Raw genomic sequence first — 22,508 nt, forward strand, 5'->3', positions numbered from 1 at the left:
CAAATGTCCAAGATCATCACCGGGTTCAAGTACCACTTCCTTCCTTTTCTTTTGGGCTTGCTTGGCATAGCTTTCATTCTTCTTTGCAATTTGCACCTTCACTTGGTCATACAATTTTTTTACATACGCAACTTTGGTCTGTGCATCCTTATGCTGAGTCTCTTGGGGCTTGCTGTTGTAAGTTGGCTTGTTAGGCAATGAAGCTTCTAGAAGGAGATCAACTTGATGTTCTATGCTTCTTGAAGGTGGCAGTCCATGAGGAATCTCCTTGGAAAAGACATCTTTAAATTCCTGCAATAAGGGTTGAACACTAGGAGAAACATAAATAGTTAACTGATTAGAATTATCACTCTCTCTCTTTTGTGTATCACTCTTTTCCTCGGGTGTATCACTCTTCTTTTTCATATTCCTTTGTGGAGCCTCACTATTTTCTTTCTCTTGTTCTCTCTTTTCTCTCATTCTGATTTGGTCATCACACACTTCTCTAGGGGATAGAGGTTTAAGAGTAAACAAGGAAGATTTGGTCAACAAACGTTGCATTTGTGTAGTCCACGCGTCCAGAAATAAGCGTTGAGATTCATCCAGTTGATGATATACACCACCATTGTCACCAGCTCTTGCCATGATTAAGGAACAAAGAATTTTGCAGTAAATTAAAAAAAAATTCAGGACCTCACCACACTCTACTCACGTGTTTCTCTCTTTAATGGTAGTTCACTCGTGTTTGATGCTCTCAATATAGGCTTTTGTGTGATGTTTTCACTCTTGCCTTTTACCACTCACTCCCTCTTAAGTTCCTGGATAGACCGAATTAGACACACAAGGTAATATAAAATAAAAGGAAAGACAATAGAATTATCAGAGTAACAGATTTGATTTGGGATAACAACTTGGACTTGATTTGGATAGCAGATTGGATTTGATTTGGATAACAGATTAGATTTGGATAATTTTTTTTGATTTGATTTGATTTGGATAATAGATCAGATTTGGGATAACAAATTAGATTTAATTTGGATAACAGATATGATAACAAATAAGATAACAGATAGGATAACAGATAAGATAACAGATATGACAACTAAAATTCAAATGCTCATAACTTTTGCTACGATTGTCTGTTTGAGGCCCACTATATATCAAAACGTTCAGAATTCAGAGGAGAATCTAGATAAGGGGATTTGTTCCACGATTTTCATTCAAAAAAAAACACCTCTAAATGCCTCAATTTCGTGTTCAAAGATCAAACACCCACTTTTTTTTTTCAATTTTTTTTTTGCAATTTTTTTTTTGACACAGTGTGAAAGACACAAGAAACAAGAACAAGGATGTGACAAGAACAAGAACGCAAATAACAGAACACAAGACGCAAACAAAAACGAAACAAGATGTAAACAAGAACGCAAATAACAGAACAAGGACAAAAACACGAACCTAGACAAATTACGAAGAAAAAATAAAATAGGATAGGATAGGATAGGATAGAACCTGTATCAAGAGCCAAAGCTCTGATACCAGATGATGTGAATCTTACGGGGCGGATCACTTGATACAGGCTGTAGAGTTTTTGGATGACGCCACTTCCGGTGAAGGAAGATAAGTCAGGGTAGACGCCACAAGGATTACCTTGATAAGTCTGATAATTGGTTCAACAAGGAACCCAGAGAGAAACTCTCACCAAATTTTATCAAAATGCCAAAAGTTTTTTTATTCAAAACAAAAACCCATACTTATAGTGTAGCTAAACAAAAAGATAAAAATAGACATGGGCCTTTTAAACAGTTTGGGCCAAAATTACAATAAAAATAAATTATAACTAAAAAGAACATATTTATTATGGGCCTTCAAATTAATCTTGGCCTTCAGCATCAATTAATAGTCTTGATAGTGTCTCTGCCTCTGGGCCTTCATCCTTCTCCACTTGGGCCTTCATCCTTCTCCACTCGGGGGCTTTGTCCTTCTCCACTTGGGCCTTCGTCCTTCTCCACTTGGGCCTTTAGACTGTATTTGGCCTGTTTCATGATTCTCATCAGCTTTCCTTTGTGGTGCAAGGGTTCATGTCCGTGTCCTAATTCGATTTCTCTCACAAATTTGAAAATGTGATTAATATCTTCACACATAATATAAAAGTGAAGTGAAATTTTTATTGGCATGACCCTCTTTGATTTCGGGGATGGGAATTGTAGATAGAAATTTTTATCCTTAAACTGTTTTTTAGGTATCTAAAAATCAAGAGTGATCGATCTTAAAACTGATAATAATTACAACAAAAGTATTTCTTTTTTTAGGGGGAAAAAAGCAAGAAGGATCTTGGATGGTGGTGAATGGATGGCTCATTTATCATAGTAGTGCTTCCTCCTTTACCATTTGACCATATTTATCCATCTCAATCACTTCCCACTTTTTATGAGCATTGGCCAACCCCCACGCTTCCTTTATTCTCCCTCTCAAGCTTCAAGCTACTCACACCAATGAAGATCCAGTGCGACGTTTGCAACAAACACGAGGCCTCCGTCTTCTGCACCGCCGATGAAGCCGCCCTCTGCGACGGCTGCGACCACCGTGTCCACCATGCCAACAAACTCGCCTCCAAACACCAACGCTTCTCTCTTCTCCGCCCTTCTCCTAAACAACACCCTCTCTGCGATATTTGCCAGGTAAATCAATCAACCACTTTCTCTTCAAAAAAAAAAAACATTCACAGCTATTTATATATGTTACTTTGTGTTTGTTGAACATGGATTGTGTTGTATTGTAGGAGAGAAGAGCCTTTACATTCTGTCAGCAAGACAGAGCGATTCTCTGCAAAGAGTGTGACGTGTCAATTCACTCTGCCAACGAACACACCCTTAAGCACGATAGGTTCCTTCTCACCGGTGTTAAACTTTCTGCTTCTGCTATGCTTCGTTCGTCAGAAACTACCTCTGATTCAAACTCAAACCCTTCTCTTCTTAACTTTTCACACCAAACAACATTACTACCTCCATCTTCCACCACCACCACCACCACCAGCAACAACAACAACAACAAGGTTGCTGTTGAAGGAACTGGTTCAACTAGTGCTAGCAGCATATCGGAGTATTTGATAGAGACTCTTCCTGGGTGGCAAGTTGAAGACTTTCTTGATTCATATTCTGTTCCCTTTGGTTTCTGTAAGGTTTGAAAATTCTTCCTTTCTTTCTTCTTTCAATTATCATAAGTAATTTATGTTTATTTTTTTTACAAAACTTAGATACATAACCATAAGTATTATTGGTATGGTTCTTCTCTCATAATTGAAGTTTCATCTTAATAATCTATCTTGATCTTTGACGAAACCTTTATTATGTGTATTACCTAAAGAAACTCCAATTCTAATAGAAGAACACACCGAACCACATCAAAAGTATCAATGGAATTGTGTCTTTTTTTTTGTTATGTTAGTTCTTAGTTTTTGTTAACGAGGTAATTCGAACCTGCAATCTCTCCCTCTTTTTCTTATCCTTTCACCACTAGATGAATCTTATATCTCCCAATTCAATTGGGTATTTTTTATTTTTATGTTGTTTGTATATTTTGTAATGAGTTGATGAACTGCAGAATGATGAAGTGTTGCCACGGTTTGATGGTGAAATGGAGGGGCATCTGAGTTCTTTCTCAACCGAGAACATGGGGATCTGGGTTCCTCAAGCGCCACCAACTCTTATGTGTTCTTCACAAATGGATCGGGTGATAGTTCACGGTGAGACCAATATCAAAGGTAGCAGCAGATCAAGGTTGAAGGATGATAATTTCACTGTTCCACAGATTAGTCCTCCTTCCAATTCCAAGAGAGCCAGATTTCTGTGGTAGAAACAAATAAACAAACAAACAAGCCTCAGTTTCCATTCTCTTGAGGCAGAATTAACAACCCTCTTTGTTTTGTTTTGTCCCTTTTCTCTTTTTCTTACCCTGGCTTGTAGTTTACTCTGCCCATGTTTTCAATTTGGTTCAGTTTGACTTTTTTTTTTTCCCTTTTTCTTGTTTCTCCTCCCTCTTTCCCTACTGGGCTGTGTTTTGATAAATTTGTGCACCTTTCTACTAGTGATTGTAAATATAAACCTTTTCAAATGCATGTTGTTTTTTGACACATGTTTAGAAGAGAAACAACAGAGTATGAGCTTAATAGATATGTTGAGTAAAATTCCACGCAAAGTCAATCAAAAATCATTTTTATTCCACTTTTTAACATAGTTATATTAAAATTCAACATGCTTAATATATTATCAAAGTTTATAATAAATCATATGTTTCTTAAGAGAGCTACTATAAAAGTCTAACAAACTTACATGTAGAACAGTTAACAGTGTATAAAAATAATTCGAGGTTAATTAGGGGATATATTAGTTATTGAGAGTTTAAATATATGGAGAGATTTCATTTGAGGGTTTTATTGTTTGAAATCAGTGGGGAGCAGGAAGAGGGTATCTCAGTGTTTTCAGCAAGGAAAATGTTTTTTACTAGTGTAGTTGTACCCCTTTTGGTGAGGGGGGCCATGGCCATGGGGATGGGGATGGGTTGTTGGATGTTGGGCAGATAGAAATGAATGAGAGAAAAGGGGGTGATTGCACAGATGAATATATATGATGATGGTGATGGGATTGGCTAAAAGACAAGGACAGAGGGGAGAAGAGAGGGCCATGTATGGTGAAAAGGGTTTGAATGGATGGCATATGGCTTTGTCTGAACATAGAAAATACATTTGTAGGAGCAACCGTACCCCTTTCATCATTGTGCTATCACCCGTTTCAAAAGAGGAAATTAGTTGCTATGACTTCTACTCCAAAAGTATGTTTTTAGTTTCTATTTTCGTTTTCAGTTTACCCACTAAACACACAGACACTACCCCAATTAGTGCATGCCACAAGAAAGATGGTTTTTTGTTCTAAACCACGATAGTCAAATTCATAATTTTATTTAAATCAAAACAATCTCACACATTGATTCACGTATGTGATAATTTTTTAAAAAAAAAGATGTGTTCATTTATAACTATAGATGAAAAATTAATTATTAAGATTTTAATAACTTTAGTACGCTATCTTCTTTTTTTTATAAAATCTTTATTACACTTTCAATCGTACATTTTTTAATTGATGGATATAGTTATACCTTATTTTCTAAAATATATATCTTGACTTTAGAAAATTAATCCCTGCATGTGGACACAGTCTGACATGTATGTGCTATGCTCGTACGCATCCGGACAATAAATACTGTGGATGGGTACCATAGGCATAACTAGATTGCCCAAGGCAGATTTATCAACTTTTTATAGAGATATAACGAAAATATGATTCCCAAAAGACTTTATATAAATTTAAGATCTAAGCTAAGTACACACACTGCGTCTGAAGTGAAAGTGGCAAAGTGTGAGACGAATTAATCCTACTTTTTTAGTCATACTTAAGTTTTGAAGATAAAAAATCAAGAGAAATATTATTAACATATTTTTTTAACGCACTTTTATTATTGGTTAAAGTTTATTAAAAATCATATTTTTTTTAGGTTTCACATCTTATTTAACGACTCTCTTCTTTAATTTTATAATTTTCAATCAATTTTAATAAATAAAAAAATATGTATTAGAAGGAGCGTGTTGTAGCTTTCCTCAAAAACCAATTTTGACTAATTACAATTATATGAAATTGAATGTTCATGATATTGATTTTATCATCTTTACAAAATGAGAAGCCAGTCTAGATTATGATTTTGGTTATCCTGAACATTTTGTTTCTATTTGTGACATGAAGGGAAGGGGTGCTACAAATCCATGAATCAGTTTAGCAACATTCCCAGTCCCGGAGCAATAGAGGAGCCACAAGGATAGGTTGGCTTCGTGATGTTTGAAGGATAAGATGTTTTCCCAGAGTTGTATTGAATTTCTTCATGCAATTAAGAATAGCCTAAATAAGTAGAATGAGATATATTCGGATTATATTCAATTTTTTTGGTCCAATCACAAGTAAAAAAAAAAAAAAACTTAGTTGACTAATTTAATCAACCTTAGCTCAAACAATATGGTTGCACATTAAGACGATTATGTAGCAATATGTTTGATTTAGTGTCTCTTAATCAATTGATTTAAAGTTCAAATCTTAATTGGTCCTTGAATATAAAATAAATCATGTTAAAAGAAGAATATTCATCTTACATGTGCTCACAATAAAGATTAATCATTTCTTTCAATAAAAATTACTTTATACTAATATCATGATCAGAAAACAAAATTGTATAACCTATGAATGTCAAAAATGGATGCTGAATAGATATCTCAAAAAAGATAATATATATTTACCAAGAAGAAGAGACAATTGAAATATGGATTTCACACGGGCCAAAGAATTTTTGTTAAGGTCCCTTAGGATTTAGAATTCAGAATCTTAAGGTTCCTAAAGTATAGGGATAGACCCATAAGAGTCATCGTCATCGGAGGGACCTAGTTTATTTGATCAAAGATACAAATAGGCAAGTTCTTGTTGGTACGTGGAAAATCAATTGTCACCTGCAGGCTTACCGAAGCAATTAATTGGTATGAGAATGAGCCTCATTTTTGTTTAAGATCTCTCATTTCACAATCTGATGGCCGAAATTGACTGCCTAGAGTTGGTCACAACACAATAAACAAGAATTCAGATTCTCTTTCACACCTTAGTATGGTAACTCGAGACTGCAATCTCATGCAAAACCAGTTTACTTAGTATGTCATTTAACCAAATTTGCATGTAGATGTAATACGTAATCATCATCATGCAGCGCATCTTCTTCTTTTTTTTATGATGCAGCACATCTTTAATTTTAGCCAAATTTGCATGCAGCAATATCCTGATAATGTTTGGCTCTAGAAGATGCACCATCTTGCATTGCCTCTGCCATGGCCAAAAGTTTTTGTAATGTTATTTTTTAATTTAGTTTCAAGGCTTGAGCTTTTTTACATCAAACTTTAGTTGTTTTTTTGGTAGACTCCTACTTATATATACTATTTAGTTATGTCTCTAGACGATGTGAAATTTACAACACACATCTGTCACGTCAAAGACTTGCATTTTGAGCATGAGCTTTACAAAACTGAACAACCGCAAGGTGATTTAATGACAAATAGCAAATAGGCCCAACAACAATCACTTGCATAAGTTTTTTGACACCATCTTAAAATTTAGATGAGTTGGTATTGTTCTTAAAATCGATACATGGAGATGGATGGTCACACAGGTTCTATATTACTATTGATTACTAATTACTCGTCACAAATGCAAATCATAAGTATGGATGGCCACCTACTCACTAAAACAAGCATGAATACATGTGGTAGGGAGTTCATCCCTCGTTAACAACAATCTAATGTTAGATGAACTAAAATGGAAAAAGCAACACATACAAATAGTGCCATAGTGATCAAACCACACTCTCAAATCAGTGTCAACGTAATTCCCTACCTAAGAAATGCAATTAATGCATGGTACTGATTTTGATCCAAACCGTAATTTTGGATGAGTCAACATTAAATCATCAATAAGAATAAAAATTTTGACGAATTAGCTTGAGAAGATTTCAGGGTCAACGACAATGAGCCTTGCACATATGGTGGCAATCATAGAAACAAGGTCCACCACAGTGAAGAGGACAATCCAGCCTCAAGCCTCGGCACCTTGTTCTTGCCATGCATTGTGCATACTCCCCCATCCTATAGTCTTCATTATTTGATGTGTGATAATGCCTCACTCTTTGTTTCCCTTTGCCATGTCTTGCTTCCCTTCTACACCCCCATTTCCACCATCCACCACCTCCACCACCCCATCCCCATCCACTCCCTCCTCCACCACCGCCACCGCCACCCCCTCCCCCACCGCCCCATCCCCATCTAAACCCTCCTCCTCCTCCTCCACCACCACCACCTCCTCTATAATACCAACTATCTTTGCTTGTGTTGAACAAAACTTCATTCAAGGAAAGATTATGTTTTCCTTTTAATCCATTCCTTTCACCTTGATGTGAGAGACTTGCTAAAGTGTCATTGCCTTGACTACGATCTGTGACATTTTTCAGCTCTTCACCTCTAAGCTCAACAATTGTCACCACAAGGATTAAGCATAGAACCCGAAAATTTCTCAAGGCCACCATCTTTTTGACACGCTATAGAGAGAAAAAGGAATGTTTAATGTGAAGCATTTGTGACTGTTCAATATATGCTTTTCCATCAACAGGTCCCCACTTGACCGGATCTTCGTATAAAATATTCCAAAAACACTTTTAGGTAGTAAAAATTGAGATGCCTTAGCCTTCACTTTGTCCCCACAGGGAAAATATCGTAGCAATGAGTTGTTTCAAACACTTGTTCTCTTTGCTTGGCTGCCACTCCTGCCCCATTCTCCAATGGGGTGATAGAGATTGTTCGAATTTCCTCAAAAGATGCATTACAATGCTTAACAGATCTTTATTAACAGCTTTAAGAAGACACTTTTGAAAGTTTCGTCAAATATATGATCAAAGCTATATCTATTTTCTATATATAACAAAAACTTTACAATATTAATAATTGTAGCAGTTGAGATTATAAAAGTACTACAATTATTATAGAAAAAAGGAATATCAAACAGAAAATGCAGCGCTAGATTGCTTGTTTTTCATTAGCATAATTAAACTTTTGCAGTAATATTATTGTGGAAACGATCTAATTTCCGGTTTAATAAAAAGGGGAGTTCAAATAAAGTGGAAACGACCCTGAGAAAGTTCTAAATTATGTTCAATTCATTCAACCAAACAAGTTATAGGTACGTAATGGAATACAAAACATAATTGGATTCACAGTGTAGCCAATCTGATCCCATTTAATTTTAAGGTATTTAGTTTATGTGACATCATTATTTATAGTCTTCAAGCATAATATTAGGGAATTTTGGCCAATAGAATATCCATGCATCATGTGCAAACGACAAAAAGGACTTGGATATAACAATATATATGGACCCTCATCGACTTATCATGCACCATCAATGTACGTGCTACCCTTTGTCCTGCTATAGTGCTTGCTTGGCCTTTAAGCCTACGATTCCGGGGAACGTATATCAAAAGATATTCGATCTGCATATACCATTATTGCAAAATACATGCTTCGTGCCTCCGACCGTTCACGTGATATCCATTATATCAAGGTAACCAAGTATAACGAATTTCTTGGTATATCCATATGATCGATGCATCAAAGTAGTAACTACGATCATCTTTTGAAAGTTTCATATCAAATATGATCAAAGCTATATCTATACAACTATATGTCTATATCTATCAAATGTATGTAAGCACCTTGTATTCCTACAATATTCATTCAGGGATCAGAATTCAGAATTCATTCCTGATAAAAATATCCATGATGAATCGTTTGCTTATCGATTTTCGAACACAATATTGTAAAGAAATGGCGGTAAATCTAAATATATGTATAAACAAGAGTTTTGGAAACAATTCGCTCCTAACTCGCTTTAGATACCAAGGTTAAGGATCTTTAGCCTCAATTTGGGAGTACAATTAAAAGTCTCGACCAGTAAGCTTCAAGCACCCAGCCCCCAATAAGACCCTGTAACCACGTAGTAGAACCCGAAGCAATCTAATATCAAAAGGAGAATATATGTTTAACTATTCCTTAGAGGTTAAGGGAGTACTTGGTTAAATAAAATGTGTGAATTATTATAAATTTTTTGGTATTATCTTTATTCTCACAGATAAAAATAATTATTCTTTAGAAGCATTTTGGTATTTCCTCTCAGTTAACAATGACTGTTTTTGTAGTGGAAAAATGAAGTTTCTTACCGATCAATAACTTGACCCAATATGGACCCGACAAGCTTCAAGACAACGTTCCAAAATGAAAGTTGATAACTCGATAACCAACTGGATAACAACTTAGTAGAAAGTAGTTCTTCAGGAATGGATCCTCTCATGTGGAGAAGACGGTCGTGTTAAAATCTCACCTTTATTGCAAAAATATAGTAAACTGATAAAATTAATTGAAGGGCTAGGATCTTTTGCACTGATAATGTCACAATAGAGGATCCATTTCCCATTTGTCATTGGTTTAGACCGTCTAACAGTTATTACTAAGTGTGTTATCAATTGAATTGACACGGAATTCTTACAATTTAACTAATAGTCTCAAATTTAAACCGTGTGTTAAATATTTAAATCTTTGATGTGTATAATAGTCCTTCGAGCATAATTATTTTTTGTATAGGACACAGGTAATCTATATTCAGAAAAGGAATAACACCTAACTAATAATCTTCAAACATGGAAGCTTAGCTAATAATTTCCACAGTGAAGGACTTTAGTTAAATTTTAATAGAATTAGACATTAAAGTGGTTAATTACAATCTCGAACTAAAGATTTATTCATTTGGTAATTATCTAAACATGGACAATACTAAATTTCCTATTCATTTTATCTCATTTCATTTCATTTCAGCCTCCCTTCCAAACAAAGGCAAGTAAAAAAGGGGGTTTGACATCCTAACTGGATAATCGTAACGACAAACACCGCGAGTATTTACAGCTTGACTGTTGTACGTGCTTGAAAAGTGCACAACGTTTATACCAAAAAAAAAAAAACACATATAGGCAGTGGTTGTAGGGTGATCAGAAGTGGGATAACCTGATATACATACGAGTTACATAATCTACTTAGGACTCAAGGACAGCTCCTTCAACAATTTTCCACCCTGGACCTGTAAAAGACATCTCATATCTTGTTGTGTAGGTTCTGCTGTTAGAAGCATCATGTTGTGGATGACCTATGGCATTCAGGTGAATAGACTCTTTGAGAGTTGTTTCCACCACTGCACGGCGCCCATTCTGTGAGATGGTCACACTATCGATGTTGAGGTCTTCCAAGGTGTAGTCGTAGGACCAACCACGCTCTGCAATCTCACCAGCACGATCTGTCCATATCTTCAACATCTCACCGTCCAAAACCTACCAGGTCTTAACTTTCAGAAAAACTTCATACACAGAAATATGATAATTCACTGCATAACTGCCTCATGTCAAGACTGTTGCCAGTCAAAGAGCAAGCGAATGTTGCAATGGAGGGGGCTGGAACCCCTATCATGTAAATGAGTTGGTTTATTATAAAGATTGTGCAATAGTCAGTTTTCACTAGAAAAAAAATATATAAAAGTGCTTACAGCTACTCACAATCCCTGCTTTCCAAAACTCCAAAAGCATGGCCTAAATGGTATGGTATCACATCTTATCAGATTGGGATTTCAAATAAAAAAAACAATAAACACCATAAAGAAAGTAATTGCACAAGACGCATAATTGCATAATTTCCATATTTAACATAACCGTGGGAGGGAAATCAGTTTATGGATCATACTCAAGCTTATTTTTTTAAAAGTTATCATCTCCATTTTTATGCAGACCACTCAAATTCCTTACCTCATGTAACCTTCCCATGCAATGATCAGGTCCAAAAGCTTCGGATTTTACACTTTGCCACTTGCGAACTAGAGCCTCAGCAACCCTTGCATCCATTTTTGGTAGCTGCTCTACTTTTTCTTCATCTCCCAAGGAACCTGTGCAGTAATGAACAATTTAATGCATGGAATTTACGCTATGAACTTGTAAAACCTAATTATAGATTTGCAGCAAATGAATCATTCAGATCATCTATAATGAAATATATGTACTAATCTTCCAAATTGCAGATGTCTCCAAAAACCATACCTAAGTTGATAGTATCCGATGCCATTGCTGAACCAGTCGTTTTACAAAGCATGGGCAAGCCATTCCTAGAAGGTAAAAACTTCAAACCAACCAAAGTTACCAGTCCAATTACAACACCAGCACACATGATCTGCACACTTGCATTTTTAATTTCTTCAGTAATAAATTCACCTTCACTTGTCTCAGTAGTATTTTTTATTCCAGAAACCTCAGCATTGACCGAAGAATCCTGATCTGATAATATCACAGGATTCTCACTTTCAGAAAAGCCAAAATCCTCATTCACACCATTTACTTGATGTTTCACAATTTGATCTTCAGAACCAACAGGAAATACCTTTTTCAATGCATTCATTACACTAGCCTGGACCTGGCTAATGACAGCAGTAGCCTCGGCTCCGATTTTTACTATGGCTGCAGCAGCAGCTAAGGGTGAATGGCTACCACCCTCCAGCCTCTCTAGATATCTCAGCACTGTTGAGTCATCATAGTAATCTCCAAGCTTGAATCTTGTTTCTTTTGTATCTCTAAACCTAGGAAAAACCACCTCCATCAGCCATGTCTCTAACAATTTACAGAGTCCAGGAAGATCACTGTCCTCATCACCTTTTTCATTTTCCATAATAAATTCTATAATAGATGGGTTTCTATAAGGAGAGCTATCAGTATCTAGTCCTAACCATGACCGACATTGATCCAGCTCCCCAACAAGCAGTGCACAGAGACCCCTTTCTAAAGCAAAATCAATCTCTCTAATCTCCTTGGGAATATAAACAGAGGGAGCATTCCTCACAGCTGTAATCTTAGTCTGTTGAAGTTGTTGGAACAAGTTATCAGCATCTTGAATAAGATGCGGCTTTTTACCCACAAAAGCTTGTGCAACCAGTGCAAGTGCAACTCCATATGCTTCGAAACTTTCAGCTGGAATATTACTTGGTGTGGCTACAAAAAGTTCAACCTTCAAAAGAAGATTGAGGGTAAGAAGAAAATGATAAATGAAAACTCTTTATAAATAAACATGAAAGTAAAAAGAAAAATATGTAAAAAATGTTTATGGACACCTGTTCAGCCGCTGTCATGTGTAAGAATGACTCATTCATGAAGTCTTCACGGGTGAAACCCCCAGCAAATGCTGCTGCACCCCCTCCTCCAACAGCCCACAAAATGTTACGGACACCAAGAAGACCTTCCCCACGCCGTGCTCGATGTTCATCATCAAGAGGCAAGGCTAAAAGTTCCAAAACACAATGTGGGGTTATCTCTTCTAGCGTCTCATCTATTTGTGCTTGTAAATCTGGAGCTAGGCTGGTTGCTCCTTCTTCCTACATGATCAGGTAGGTTATTGTACAGCAATTGCAATGCAACTACAACATAGAAATTTTCAAGATATATTATATACACATTATGTGTTAACACATTGCCTTATAAATGGCATATCAAGAAGTTAAAAAATAATTTTAATTTCAGAACAACTATTTGGTATGAGTTTATGATGAATTGGTTATTCAGGCACAGCCATACATGGCAGAGGGCAGAAGTAAAAAGTGTTTATGTCCAGCAAAATCACAACACCTAAAAGATTTCAATAAGCATGCGCAGTTGTAAAAGTGTACAATGTCAACCAATTAGTAATCATCCTAGGTTTGACTTTTAAATAGTTATTAGAAAAGTCAACAAATTTACTTTATATGGTGGTTTGTGATTCAATGACAATGTAAAAAAATCCTTACACCATCAGTGCATATATTATTTATTCTATTAATTACTTATATTGTGTTTAAAGGAACAAACGGAGCATATAAGAGTGTGAATCACCAGCAAAAGCTTCAACGCCCTCTCGAGCATCTCACAGGCCGCAATGAAATCCGGTGGGGACAAAGCCATAGCATCCCTTGACACATCAACAAAAGCAAGCGCCATAGCCAACACAACATCCTGCTTAAACGTCTTTGGCAACCTCTCCCTAAGCAAACCCTGCCCAATCTCAAGCACAAGCTCTGTCTCTCCAGCTTCCTGCAACACACACAACGCTCCAGGAACCTACCAACCAACCATTTCAGTCACCAATGAAACCAATCAGAAATCAAACTACGTTCCATTAAGAAAAAGGAATAGAAAATAGAAGCCTTAATTAATTACACTTTTAGTTCCTACTATCGACATATTATTCTTTTTTTTTCCGCCAATTTGATCCTGCACTATTCTAATTGTACAATTGAACTATAATGCATTGCTGCCACAACAACATTTCTCTAAACGACACGAATTGCACAATAAAACAGTTAGAGATCGAATTCGCCATAGAGTGAATTATACTTTGTCGAAAGGGATTTGAGTGAGAATGGCGGCGTCTTCGTGGTCGTCGACGAGGCCTTGATTGTACTCTCTTCTAGAAGCAGGGTCCGCTAGGGTTTCGCAGGCGGCTTGGAGGATTTGGCGGCGGCTGATTAAAGCGTCGTTGCTGAAGGCGTACTGAGGAGGCTTCGAGAACTTGGCCTCGTAGGCCCTGCGAATGCCGTCGCCGAGGAAATGTAATTCGGCGCCGAGGACTCGGTACAGGTCGAGAGGGATGGAGACGTAGCGCTCCGGAGGGTCGAGGCTGGGAGGGACGGAGGAGGGGCTGAGAGTGACGGTGGAAGTGGCGGCGTCGCCGAGGAATTGGAAATCGGCAATGAGGCGCTCCGCCCATTTGCTGGTGGCGGATAAGGAAGCGCCGCCGCGGGAGGATGAACGGAGGAGTTTGTTAGGTTTTGTGAAACGTTGTAGTGTCGTTGTTGGGTGCGGAGTGCAGAAAGCGAGGCCAGCGCGAGGGAGCACCGTTTCCATTGAACTTAACTTAAACCCTGCTGCTACACTAACACTATCGTATCGCAATGAAAAGGTTTATAGGATTCACTATTTTATATTTATATTCTTACAAAGTATATGGGAAGATTTTATGGAAATCGAATAAATAAATGTAATTGAAACTTTAAGTCATTAGTTGAAGTCATATTAAATTTAATTTTTTTAGTAAGGTATTAAATTTAAATATAAAAAAATATAATTGAAATGAAAACTCAATTAAAAATGATAAATCAGATTTTTAATAGAGCTCAGTTATCAGTAAAGTTAATAAATAATCTTCACTAATCAGTAAAAGTTGGAAATGAAAATAAAATATCACCGATTGACCCAATTTTGTTCTTGTTTATTTTTCAGTTAATACCATAATCGTCGAGTATTGGAACACACTGAGTTTGATGGTTAATGTGATACGTTTGAATTGCTAAAAAGACACGATAAACAAAATAATACTGAAGTAGCTGGGTCACAAGATAACTTTTTATATTGTATGTTATTTTTTTGGTAGTCGATGTCCAATATAAATAATTTTGTATTGTATCTTGTTTGATGTGCTTTTATATTGGACAAATTAATGTAAATTTTACAATAAAATTCTATGTGCATTAATAGCACATTGATGATGCAACAGATGAGAGGCACCTCTACAGAGGACGCGTGGCCCACCGGGCATAGGGCCTGGTGGTGTGAGGTTGCCACAAGGTCACGGTGACGATGGCGGCAACACAACATGGCCTCGCCAAAGTTGGCCAAAAGAAAAAAAAAACAACGAGAAGGAGGAAGATGACCATGTAAATATTTAAATAAATTAACAATAGAAGGAAAGAAATAATGAACAAAAAGGAAACAACAGCAGTCCATGCGGTCCTCGCCCACAACCAAGGTGCCCATGCCGACGGCCAAGTTGGTCCTCACTGGCAACCAAGATACGATCGTTTGGAGAGGAAAGTTTAGAGAATGAGACACATATGAAAAAAGAAAAATGAAGTGGGATAATGAAAAGTCAGAAAATAAATATACTATATATTTTTATTTTGGTTAGACAATGGACAAAAAGTTATACGGAGTGAGTTACAAGTTTTTTTTTTTTATTTGTCCAATTCATCATTCTTTATTTTATATTATCTTTCAGTTATTTTTTAAATCAAATATTAGATAAATATTTTTATCTTGTCCAATCTTTTAATTTTTAGCTAATCAAATTCACTTAGTAGATTTAAGTTCCGATCTTGTATCCACTTAATATTGTAATTGTAGGTTTGAATAATCTTTACTCTTTCTAAATCCATGGTTAAATAATTAATAAGTAGAACATTTTTACTTGTTGGACTACAGATTAATTACTGAAAAATGTGTTATCACTTTTTCAAATAAAAGCTGCGTACAATTAATATTTTTTAAAGGTACTAGTTAGTAGTATTTTTATATTTTGGGATTTTATTCACACTTTTTTTTTCTCTTAGCATCTCTTTTTTAATCTTTGTATTTCTTTTTTCAAAAATATTTTTAATGAGAATTAATTTTCAAAACATATTTGTGAAATTATGTAAATACATTTTTAATCAGAGTCAAGTGATTTAGCATAAGTGATTAATGTATTATGAATTTGATTCTTGACGAAAATAATTCTTTGTCATATTTTATTTTTCTTAACCAAATTCTAAATTAGTTAGGATTTTTTTACCTCTAAAGATACAAGGATTAAAACAAAAAAAATATATAAAATTTAAATAAAAAAGAGAAATTTTACAAATCGAATCTCCTATTGAGTCACGGGAGTTCATCTAAGATTGAAATGGTATGTAGTTATTTTTCAAACTCTATAGATTTTGGCCGTTAGAATATTAAATTTTTTTTATTAAAAAAATTTAAATAACTTTACCATTGAATCTATCTAAGTGTGTTTGAACTTGTTTGAGTAAAATTAATTTTGATTGAATTAATTTTAAAATGATGTAATTTATATTTGAATATCTTTATTATAAAATTAAGTTAGAAATAAAATTTAATATAAAATTTTAGATTTAATATAAAAGTTATTTAAAATTATTTCAATTCAAGATTAATTTTCCGAGAATCAAATCTTAAATTTATCTTTGATGTAAAATTAGATATATAAAAATATATTTAAAATTAATTATGAACTCAAAATTAATTTTTAAACGTAAAATTACACCAAATTGCACATGATTCTACTTATTTGTTTTCCTTTAACTGGATATGGAGATTATCAATTGTGTCCCACAGGCTGCAGCTTTGGCCTATCAATATAGAAATTAGAAATCTGCAAAGTCATATTTGTTATCCTCACTAAGATGCGTCCTTGTCAAATTAGAAACTTCAGTGGCACTTCCACGTGCTGACTGCTGATATATGCGTTGGGTTTCGGTTTAATGTTTTTGTCAATAATTAAAATTATTTATTTTATTTTCTAATATAAATTAAATACTCCTCTCGACTCTAGACTAGAGTGAGGGTAAATAGTGCGGGAAAGCTGTCTATAAATATGATAATCACTGTCTATATGATATGATATTTTAATAATTAAAAAAAGGTTCAACCAAGATAATGCGTACGTATTATTTAAACTTATTTTAAAAATTATTTATTTTTGGAGAAAAATTAATCTATACCAACCATGCTACAAGATTTCTCAAATTATTTTATTTTTTTCATTTGGAACCTTAATGATTTGGATAGAAGTATGGTACTTGATAGAATATTATGGCGGAAGTTGATCCATGTAACCGACCCCACCTAGTGGGATAAGGCGTTGTTGTTGTTGTCATTATTGTTAGAACTCTTAACAAGAGAGGAAAAAGAAGAAAAAAAATGCGATACCTCTTCAAACCAGCTAAGAAAATTGTGAAAAAGAGAAAAAAAAAATAACGAAATTCTCTCAACTATGTTACATTATGAGATTTAAATGTCGTTTTTTTTTTTTTCTTTCTCTTTTCTTATTCTTCAACAAAACAATTGAGATCATAAAAAAATAAGTGTATATATGTAAACACTGAGTTTGTATAATTGTATTTATATCATAGTTGATTCTAAATTTCTATTGATAACACAATAAATAAACAACCTAATAGCCAGTTATAGTGAGCACATGTTTCAGTAATGAAAAATATTTTACACATCATTATTTTTTGAATTGCCCTTGCAACTGTAAATTTCCATTTAAGCATGAATAGGACATGGCTTGAATTAAAGGAATTTAATTTTAATCATGCTCATAGACAGCACTACACAAGATTATACTCTATGCAGAGGTTAGCCCTTCAGGAAGGGATTCAGTGTCTTGATCAGGCCTAAGAAACCTTCTACAGGCATAAAACACTGCTGAATGGAAGCCACTTGGGTTGTCAATGAACACAAAGTGCCCGGCCTGCAACAAGTAAATGAAGTTTGTTAGTCCAAATAATATTCATATTCAAGTTGCTTCACTGTTTGGGAAAATGGAGAAAGTGAGATACCTGGGGAACCCTAAGGATTTCACATGGAACATTCATTTGTTTGCGAGCTTCTTGCGCACCTTCATAATTCATCCAGTCCTGAAAACCATATATGAAGGTGGTGGGCACCTTCCACTCTGATGCACTGTGAAAGCAGAGAGAAATGGAGGCTAAAAACATCACATCAAGTCAAGAGTACACGTAATAACTCAAGTATAAGAGGAGTTGTTAATTTGAAGCTATAGAGAAATTAAAGTCTTGACACGACCTCGGCTAAAGCACATGGTCATATGGCACAGCAGTAGAAAATTATGTGGTAAAACTTTTACAAGTTCAAAATTTTGGATGTTTACATGGGATTTTCAAACCTCATAGCCTGGTTTACAATTTCTTACAGGAGTTCCATATTGAATCAACCCACAAATGCTTTCTGAATAACATTGATTTACTAATAACAACCATCCAGTTAAAAGACATATTGTATTTTGATGTAGAAGTGCAGAAATGTAATGTTAATTCAATAATCAACATAGCAGGAAGATGATCACCAAACCTGTGAAGTAGAGGTGACCTCGGGAGTGCTCCAAATGAAAATATATATTTTAAGCACAGCTCGCCACTGGCTTTGGCTGCTAAAGTATGGTAAACATAATCTGTAACAGCAAAAAAACCAAGACAAGGAAATATACTGTTATGAGTACTCCAAATAAGAAATGTAGTCTTACAGCTAAACCATGTATTGATGGTTATCAAGCTAACCATACCTGTCAGTAAACTCGATTCAGATTCTGCCAGCATTTCCCCAGTTGTATATGTAACAAACCTGGCACTTGTATACTTGCGAACCATACCAGGACCCCAAGGACCTAAACCTCTGCCATAAAATATGAGGAAAAATATTAGACAGAGATAACCCCCCTCTTTCACTGCAAGTCTGCAACCAACCACCCAACATATTTGGTAGGAATACTGCAATGCAACAATTTGCAACACCAGAAGTAGGTTCCATATGAAAGTAACTAGACTGAGCAAAAAAGTTCTATACAAAATGATTCCATCGATTACCTAGGGATAATATTTAACACCACCCATCATTCAATATAGAGAATATGAATTCAAGTCAATAGTTGATGTCTACTTCTGTAACAATGCCACTAGAAGAGATAACAAAGACAAAGAATCAGAAGCATTAACCTGAAAATGTAAGTAAAATGTATTGTGCATATTATCATCAGATATGAAATACAATCTCAATGACAACTTGACATTATTTGAAAACATTTTTAAGATTTGGGTGTTCATGCATCTAGTGATCAAATAATCAGACACAGTAATAAAAAAAATTAAAAACCAACCATATGTACACCAAGGTAGGCAAAAGAACTGAAATAATAAAGGAGTGTCTTTTATTTCCTACTGTCTCGATATTTTTCTTTTTCTGAATGATGTTTCCTTGTAGCTTAAGAAAAATGATAAAGTATACATAAAAGAGGATGGAAAAAATAGGGATACCGTAATTCTACCTGATGATTCTCTGAGGTGTAAAATTAGATTCCCATATTTGGTTCAGGATTGATCCTTTCCATGTTGATAACAACTTTGTAATTCTTTCTGATTCTGATGAAAATCCAGCAGGTCCCACCAGAATCAAGTGCTTTACATGCTCAGGGTGCTATACATAAGTTGTAAGATTACATCAGAACAACAATCTAAAAAGGAAGAAAACCAAAAAAGTCATTTTAACGCAATGTAGAAAGAAATTCACCTTAAGTGCATACTTGGAAGCAACATAACCACCAAAAGAATGCCCAAGTAGTATAAAATTGCTCAGGTTTTTGGCCTTTCTCCATTCCTCAAAAGAATCAACGAACCACGCCTCAGTTTCTGATATATCAAGAAGAAGTTTAGCATTTTGCCACAGTAAATTCAAGTTAAGCAACAACATTAAACATTCCCAATTCTGAATCAACTCTGGTTCTGACCTTCAGTGCTTCTGCATGTAAAGTCAGGCCTGCTAGATCCACCCCAACTGCAAAAAAAAAAAAGTGTCTAATTGAATAATCAGTTTTCACAAAACACTAATATGGAATTGTGAATGAAGAGAAGCAAAGTTCACCCAAGTTGATCAATAGCAATCACTCTGAAACGGGAGGCAAGGGCATCAAAATTGCGAAAAAAGAAACCCTGAGAAGCTGCATATCCATGAACCATCACCAGCGTAGGAGAATCATCCTTACTGTGAAACGTAACTGTGTTAATAAACCGTGGTTCATTGCTCGATGAACGGAACCATCTAACTTTGGAATCAGGTGGACCGGAACCTATATTGACCTGTTCTTGAACATATGGAGTCCTGCCAAAAAACGAAAAGGAAAACATCAGAGTAACAGATATTGGAAGGTTTAAGACCGTGGAAACAAGTGAATCATATATATTTATATATATATCCATGGTCAGAAGAGAAAAATGGGGTGTCTAGTAGTATAAGAAAGAATAGGGTTAGTGAATTGCGTACTTGACAAGAGAAAGAAGGCGTTTTTCAGCATTGATGATGTGATCGGAGGAAGTGGGGATCCAACGTAAGACGGAAGGCCAGAAACCTCGGGAGGTTGTTGAAGCAGCAGCAGAGGATTCGAGGTTGCTTTTGCCGATGTCTTCTGCCATTCCTGTTTGGATATTATGAAAGCAGAACAATGATGTGAAACGGAGGAGGGAAAAAACTACAGAAAGATACCAGAAACCGCTTACGCATACATATATATGAGATTATGATAAGCCATGTAGCTTAAAGAGAGTGATCATAACTACTAGAATGGCTCTCATTTAAGAAAAACTTTTTAAAACGTTCCCCTATATTAATAGTTCTTAAAAAGTGCTTTGATTTATCTGATATTTTATATATAAAATCTTTAGTCTATAAAAAAATATAATTCAATCTTTTAAATCGTGACACCTATATGTATTGAAAGAATAGTTTAGTCATTTATCAAATTCTTACTTAATTTTTTCTCTTCCTTTATTTTAGAGATTTTTCTCTTTTTCTTTTAGAACTTTTTTTTCTTTAAACATTTGTTTTTTTTTATCTTTAGTCTATCAAAAATATAATTTTAATCTTTCTTAAATTGTAAAAAATCACATTTATATATATTGAATAATACTTTGATCATTTATTAAATTCTCACTCAATCTTTTTTTTTCTCTCTCTCTTTTCAAAACTTCTCTTTCTTTAAGAGTTATTTGTTTTAACCTTTAGTCTATCAAAAATATAATTTTAACCTTTCTTAAATTGTGACACTTATATTTTAAAAGATATTTTGGTCATTTAACACATCCTCATTCAACATCCTCTCTCTTAACGTTTGTGTTCCTTTAATCTTTAATTTATCAAATCAATTCTAATATTTCTTAAATTGTGACACCTATATAGTGAAAAGATATTTTCATCATTTATCAAATCTTCACTCAACCTTTTTTTCTTTTTTTTCTCTCTCTCTTTCTTTTCAAAACTTATCTTTCTTTAACGTTTATTTGTTTTAACCTGTAGTCTTTTTTTTTTCTCTCTCTCCTTCTTTTCAAAGCTTATCTTTCTTTAACGTTTATTTGTTTTAACCTTTAGTCTATCAAAAATATAATTTTAATCTTTATTAAATTGTAACACTTATATTTTAAAAGATATTTTGATCATTTAACACATCCTCATTCAACCTTTTTTTCTCGTTCTCTCCAACGTTTGTCTTCCTTTAGTCTTTAATTTATCAAAAAATTAATTCTAACGTTTCTTAAATTATGACACCTATATATTAAAAAGATATTTTGATCGGTTATCAAATCCCCACTCAATCTTTTTTCTCTCCTTCTTTTTGAGATTTTTCTCTTCTCTTTTTTCTTTCTTTTAAAAATTGGTCTCTCTCTCGTTAACTAATGTTTAATTTATTTAATCTTTAACTTATCAAAAATACAATTTTAACTTTTCTTAAATTGTGAGCATACATATTAGAAGGATATTTTGGGTCATTTATCAAATCTCCACTCAATTTTTTCTCTCTCTCTCTCACTCAATCTTTAACTTTTTTTTTTACTCTTTGTTTTCTTTTTAAGTTTTATTCTTTAAATTATGACACATATAAATTAGGATACTTTTTTCATTTACCAAATGTTCACTAAACACTTTCTCTCTTCTTTTTTTTCCAGATTTTTCTCTTTCTTTCTTTTCAAAACTTTTTTCTCTCTCTCTCTTTAACATTTGTTTCCTTCTTCTTCTTTTTCTCTTTTTACATTTTCTTTCTTAAATTATGACACCTATACATTGAAAAATATATTATAATCATTTAACAAATATTCGCTTAATATTTTTCTCTCTTTCTTATTTAAATTTTTCTCTTTCTTTATCTTCACTCAACCTTTTTCTCTTCTTTCTCTTTCTCTTTTTAAACTGTTTATTTGTTTTAACCTTTAGTCTATCAAAAATAC

At 34.5% G+C, this 22,508-nt stretch overlaps 4 protein-coding genes across 6 annotated transcripts; 1 reads left to right on the top strand and 3 right to left on the bottom strand.

The window, feature by feature from the left end:
• Positions 1-2,287: 2,287 nt before the first annotated feature.
• Positions 2,288-4,148, top strand: LOC114392186 (B-box zinc finger protein 20-like). The gene is made up of 3 exons (XM_028353233.1): positions 2,288-2,657; positions 2,759-3,157; positions 3,580-4,148. Exons 1-3 carry the CDS (start codon positions 2,325-2,327, stop codon positions 3,829-3,831), a joined length of 984 nt encoding a protein of 327 aa, XP_028209034.1. The 5' UTR covers positions 2,288-2,324; the 3' UTR covers positions 3,832-4,148.
• Positions 4,149-7,575: 3,427 nt separating this feature from the next.
• Positions 7,576-8,139, bottom strand: LOC114391772 (late embryogenesis abundant protein M17-like). Its single transcript, XM_028352720.1, has one exon. The coding sequence runs from the start codon at positions 8,137-8,139 to the stop codon at positions 7,576-7,578; it is 564 nt and encodes a 187-aa protein (XP_028208521.1).
• A 2,293-nt stretch (positions 8,140-10,432) lies between these two features.
• Positions 10,433-14,605, bottom strand: LOC114394247 (protein ACCUMULATION AND REPLICATION OF CHLOROPLASTS 6, chloroplastic-like). 3 transcript variants are annotated; one of them, XM_028355923.1, is made up of 7 exons: positions 14,056-14,605; positions 13,555-13,779; positions 12,801-13,061; positions 11,740-12,697; positions 11,452-11,588; positions 11,196-11,238; positions 10,834-10,983 (listed from the first exon to the last, which is right to left on the bottom strand). In XM_028355923.1, exons 1-7 carry the CDS (start codon positions 14,563-14,565, stop codon positions 10,970-10,972), a joined length of 2,148 nt encoding a protein of 715 aa, XP_028211724.1. In that variant the 5' UTR covers positions 14,566-14,605; the 3' UTR covers positions 10,834-10,969. The 3 variants fall into 3 exon arrangements, with proteins under 3 accessions (XP_028211721.1, XP_028211724.1, XP_028211722.1); XM_028355921.1 differs by lacking the exon at positions 10,834-10,983 and adding an exon at positions 10,992-11,112; XM_028355920.1 differs by lacking the exon at positions 11,196-11,238 and having other exon boundaries at positions 10,433-10,983.
• A 2,996-nt stretch (positions 14,606-17,601) lies between these two features.
• On the bottom strand, positions 17,602-20,838 carry LOC114392715 (probable 1-acylglycerol-3-phosphate O-acyltransferase). Its single transcript, XM_028353932.1, has 9 exons — positions 20,554-20,838; positions 20,155-20,391; positions 20,021-20,067; positions 19,804-19,922; positions 19,562-19,710; positions 18,803-18,912; positions 18,592-18,691; positions 18,060-18,183; positions 17,602-17,971 (listed from the first exon to the last, which is right to left on the bottom strand). The coding sequence occupies exons 1-9, from the start codon at positions 20,700-20,702 to the stop codon at positions 17,846-17,848; spliced, it is 1,161 nt and encodes a 386-aa protein (XP_028209733.1). The 5' UTR covers positions 20,703-20,838; the 3' UTR covers positions 17,602-17,845.
• Positions 20,839-22,508: the final 1,670 nt, after the last annotated feature.

Source organism: Glycine soja, chromosome 17 (genome assembly GCF_004193775.1).
Source record: "Glycine soja cultivar W05 chromosome 17, ASM419377v2, whole genome shotgun sequence".
NCBI classification, from domain to species: Eukaryota; Viridiplantae; Streptophyta; class Magnoliopsida; order Fabales; family Fabaceae; genus Glycine; species Glycine soja.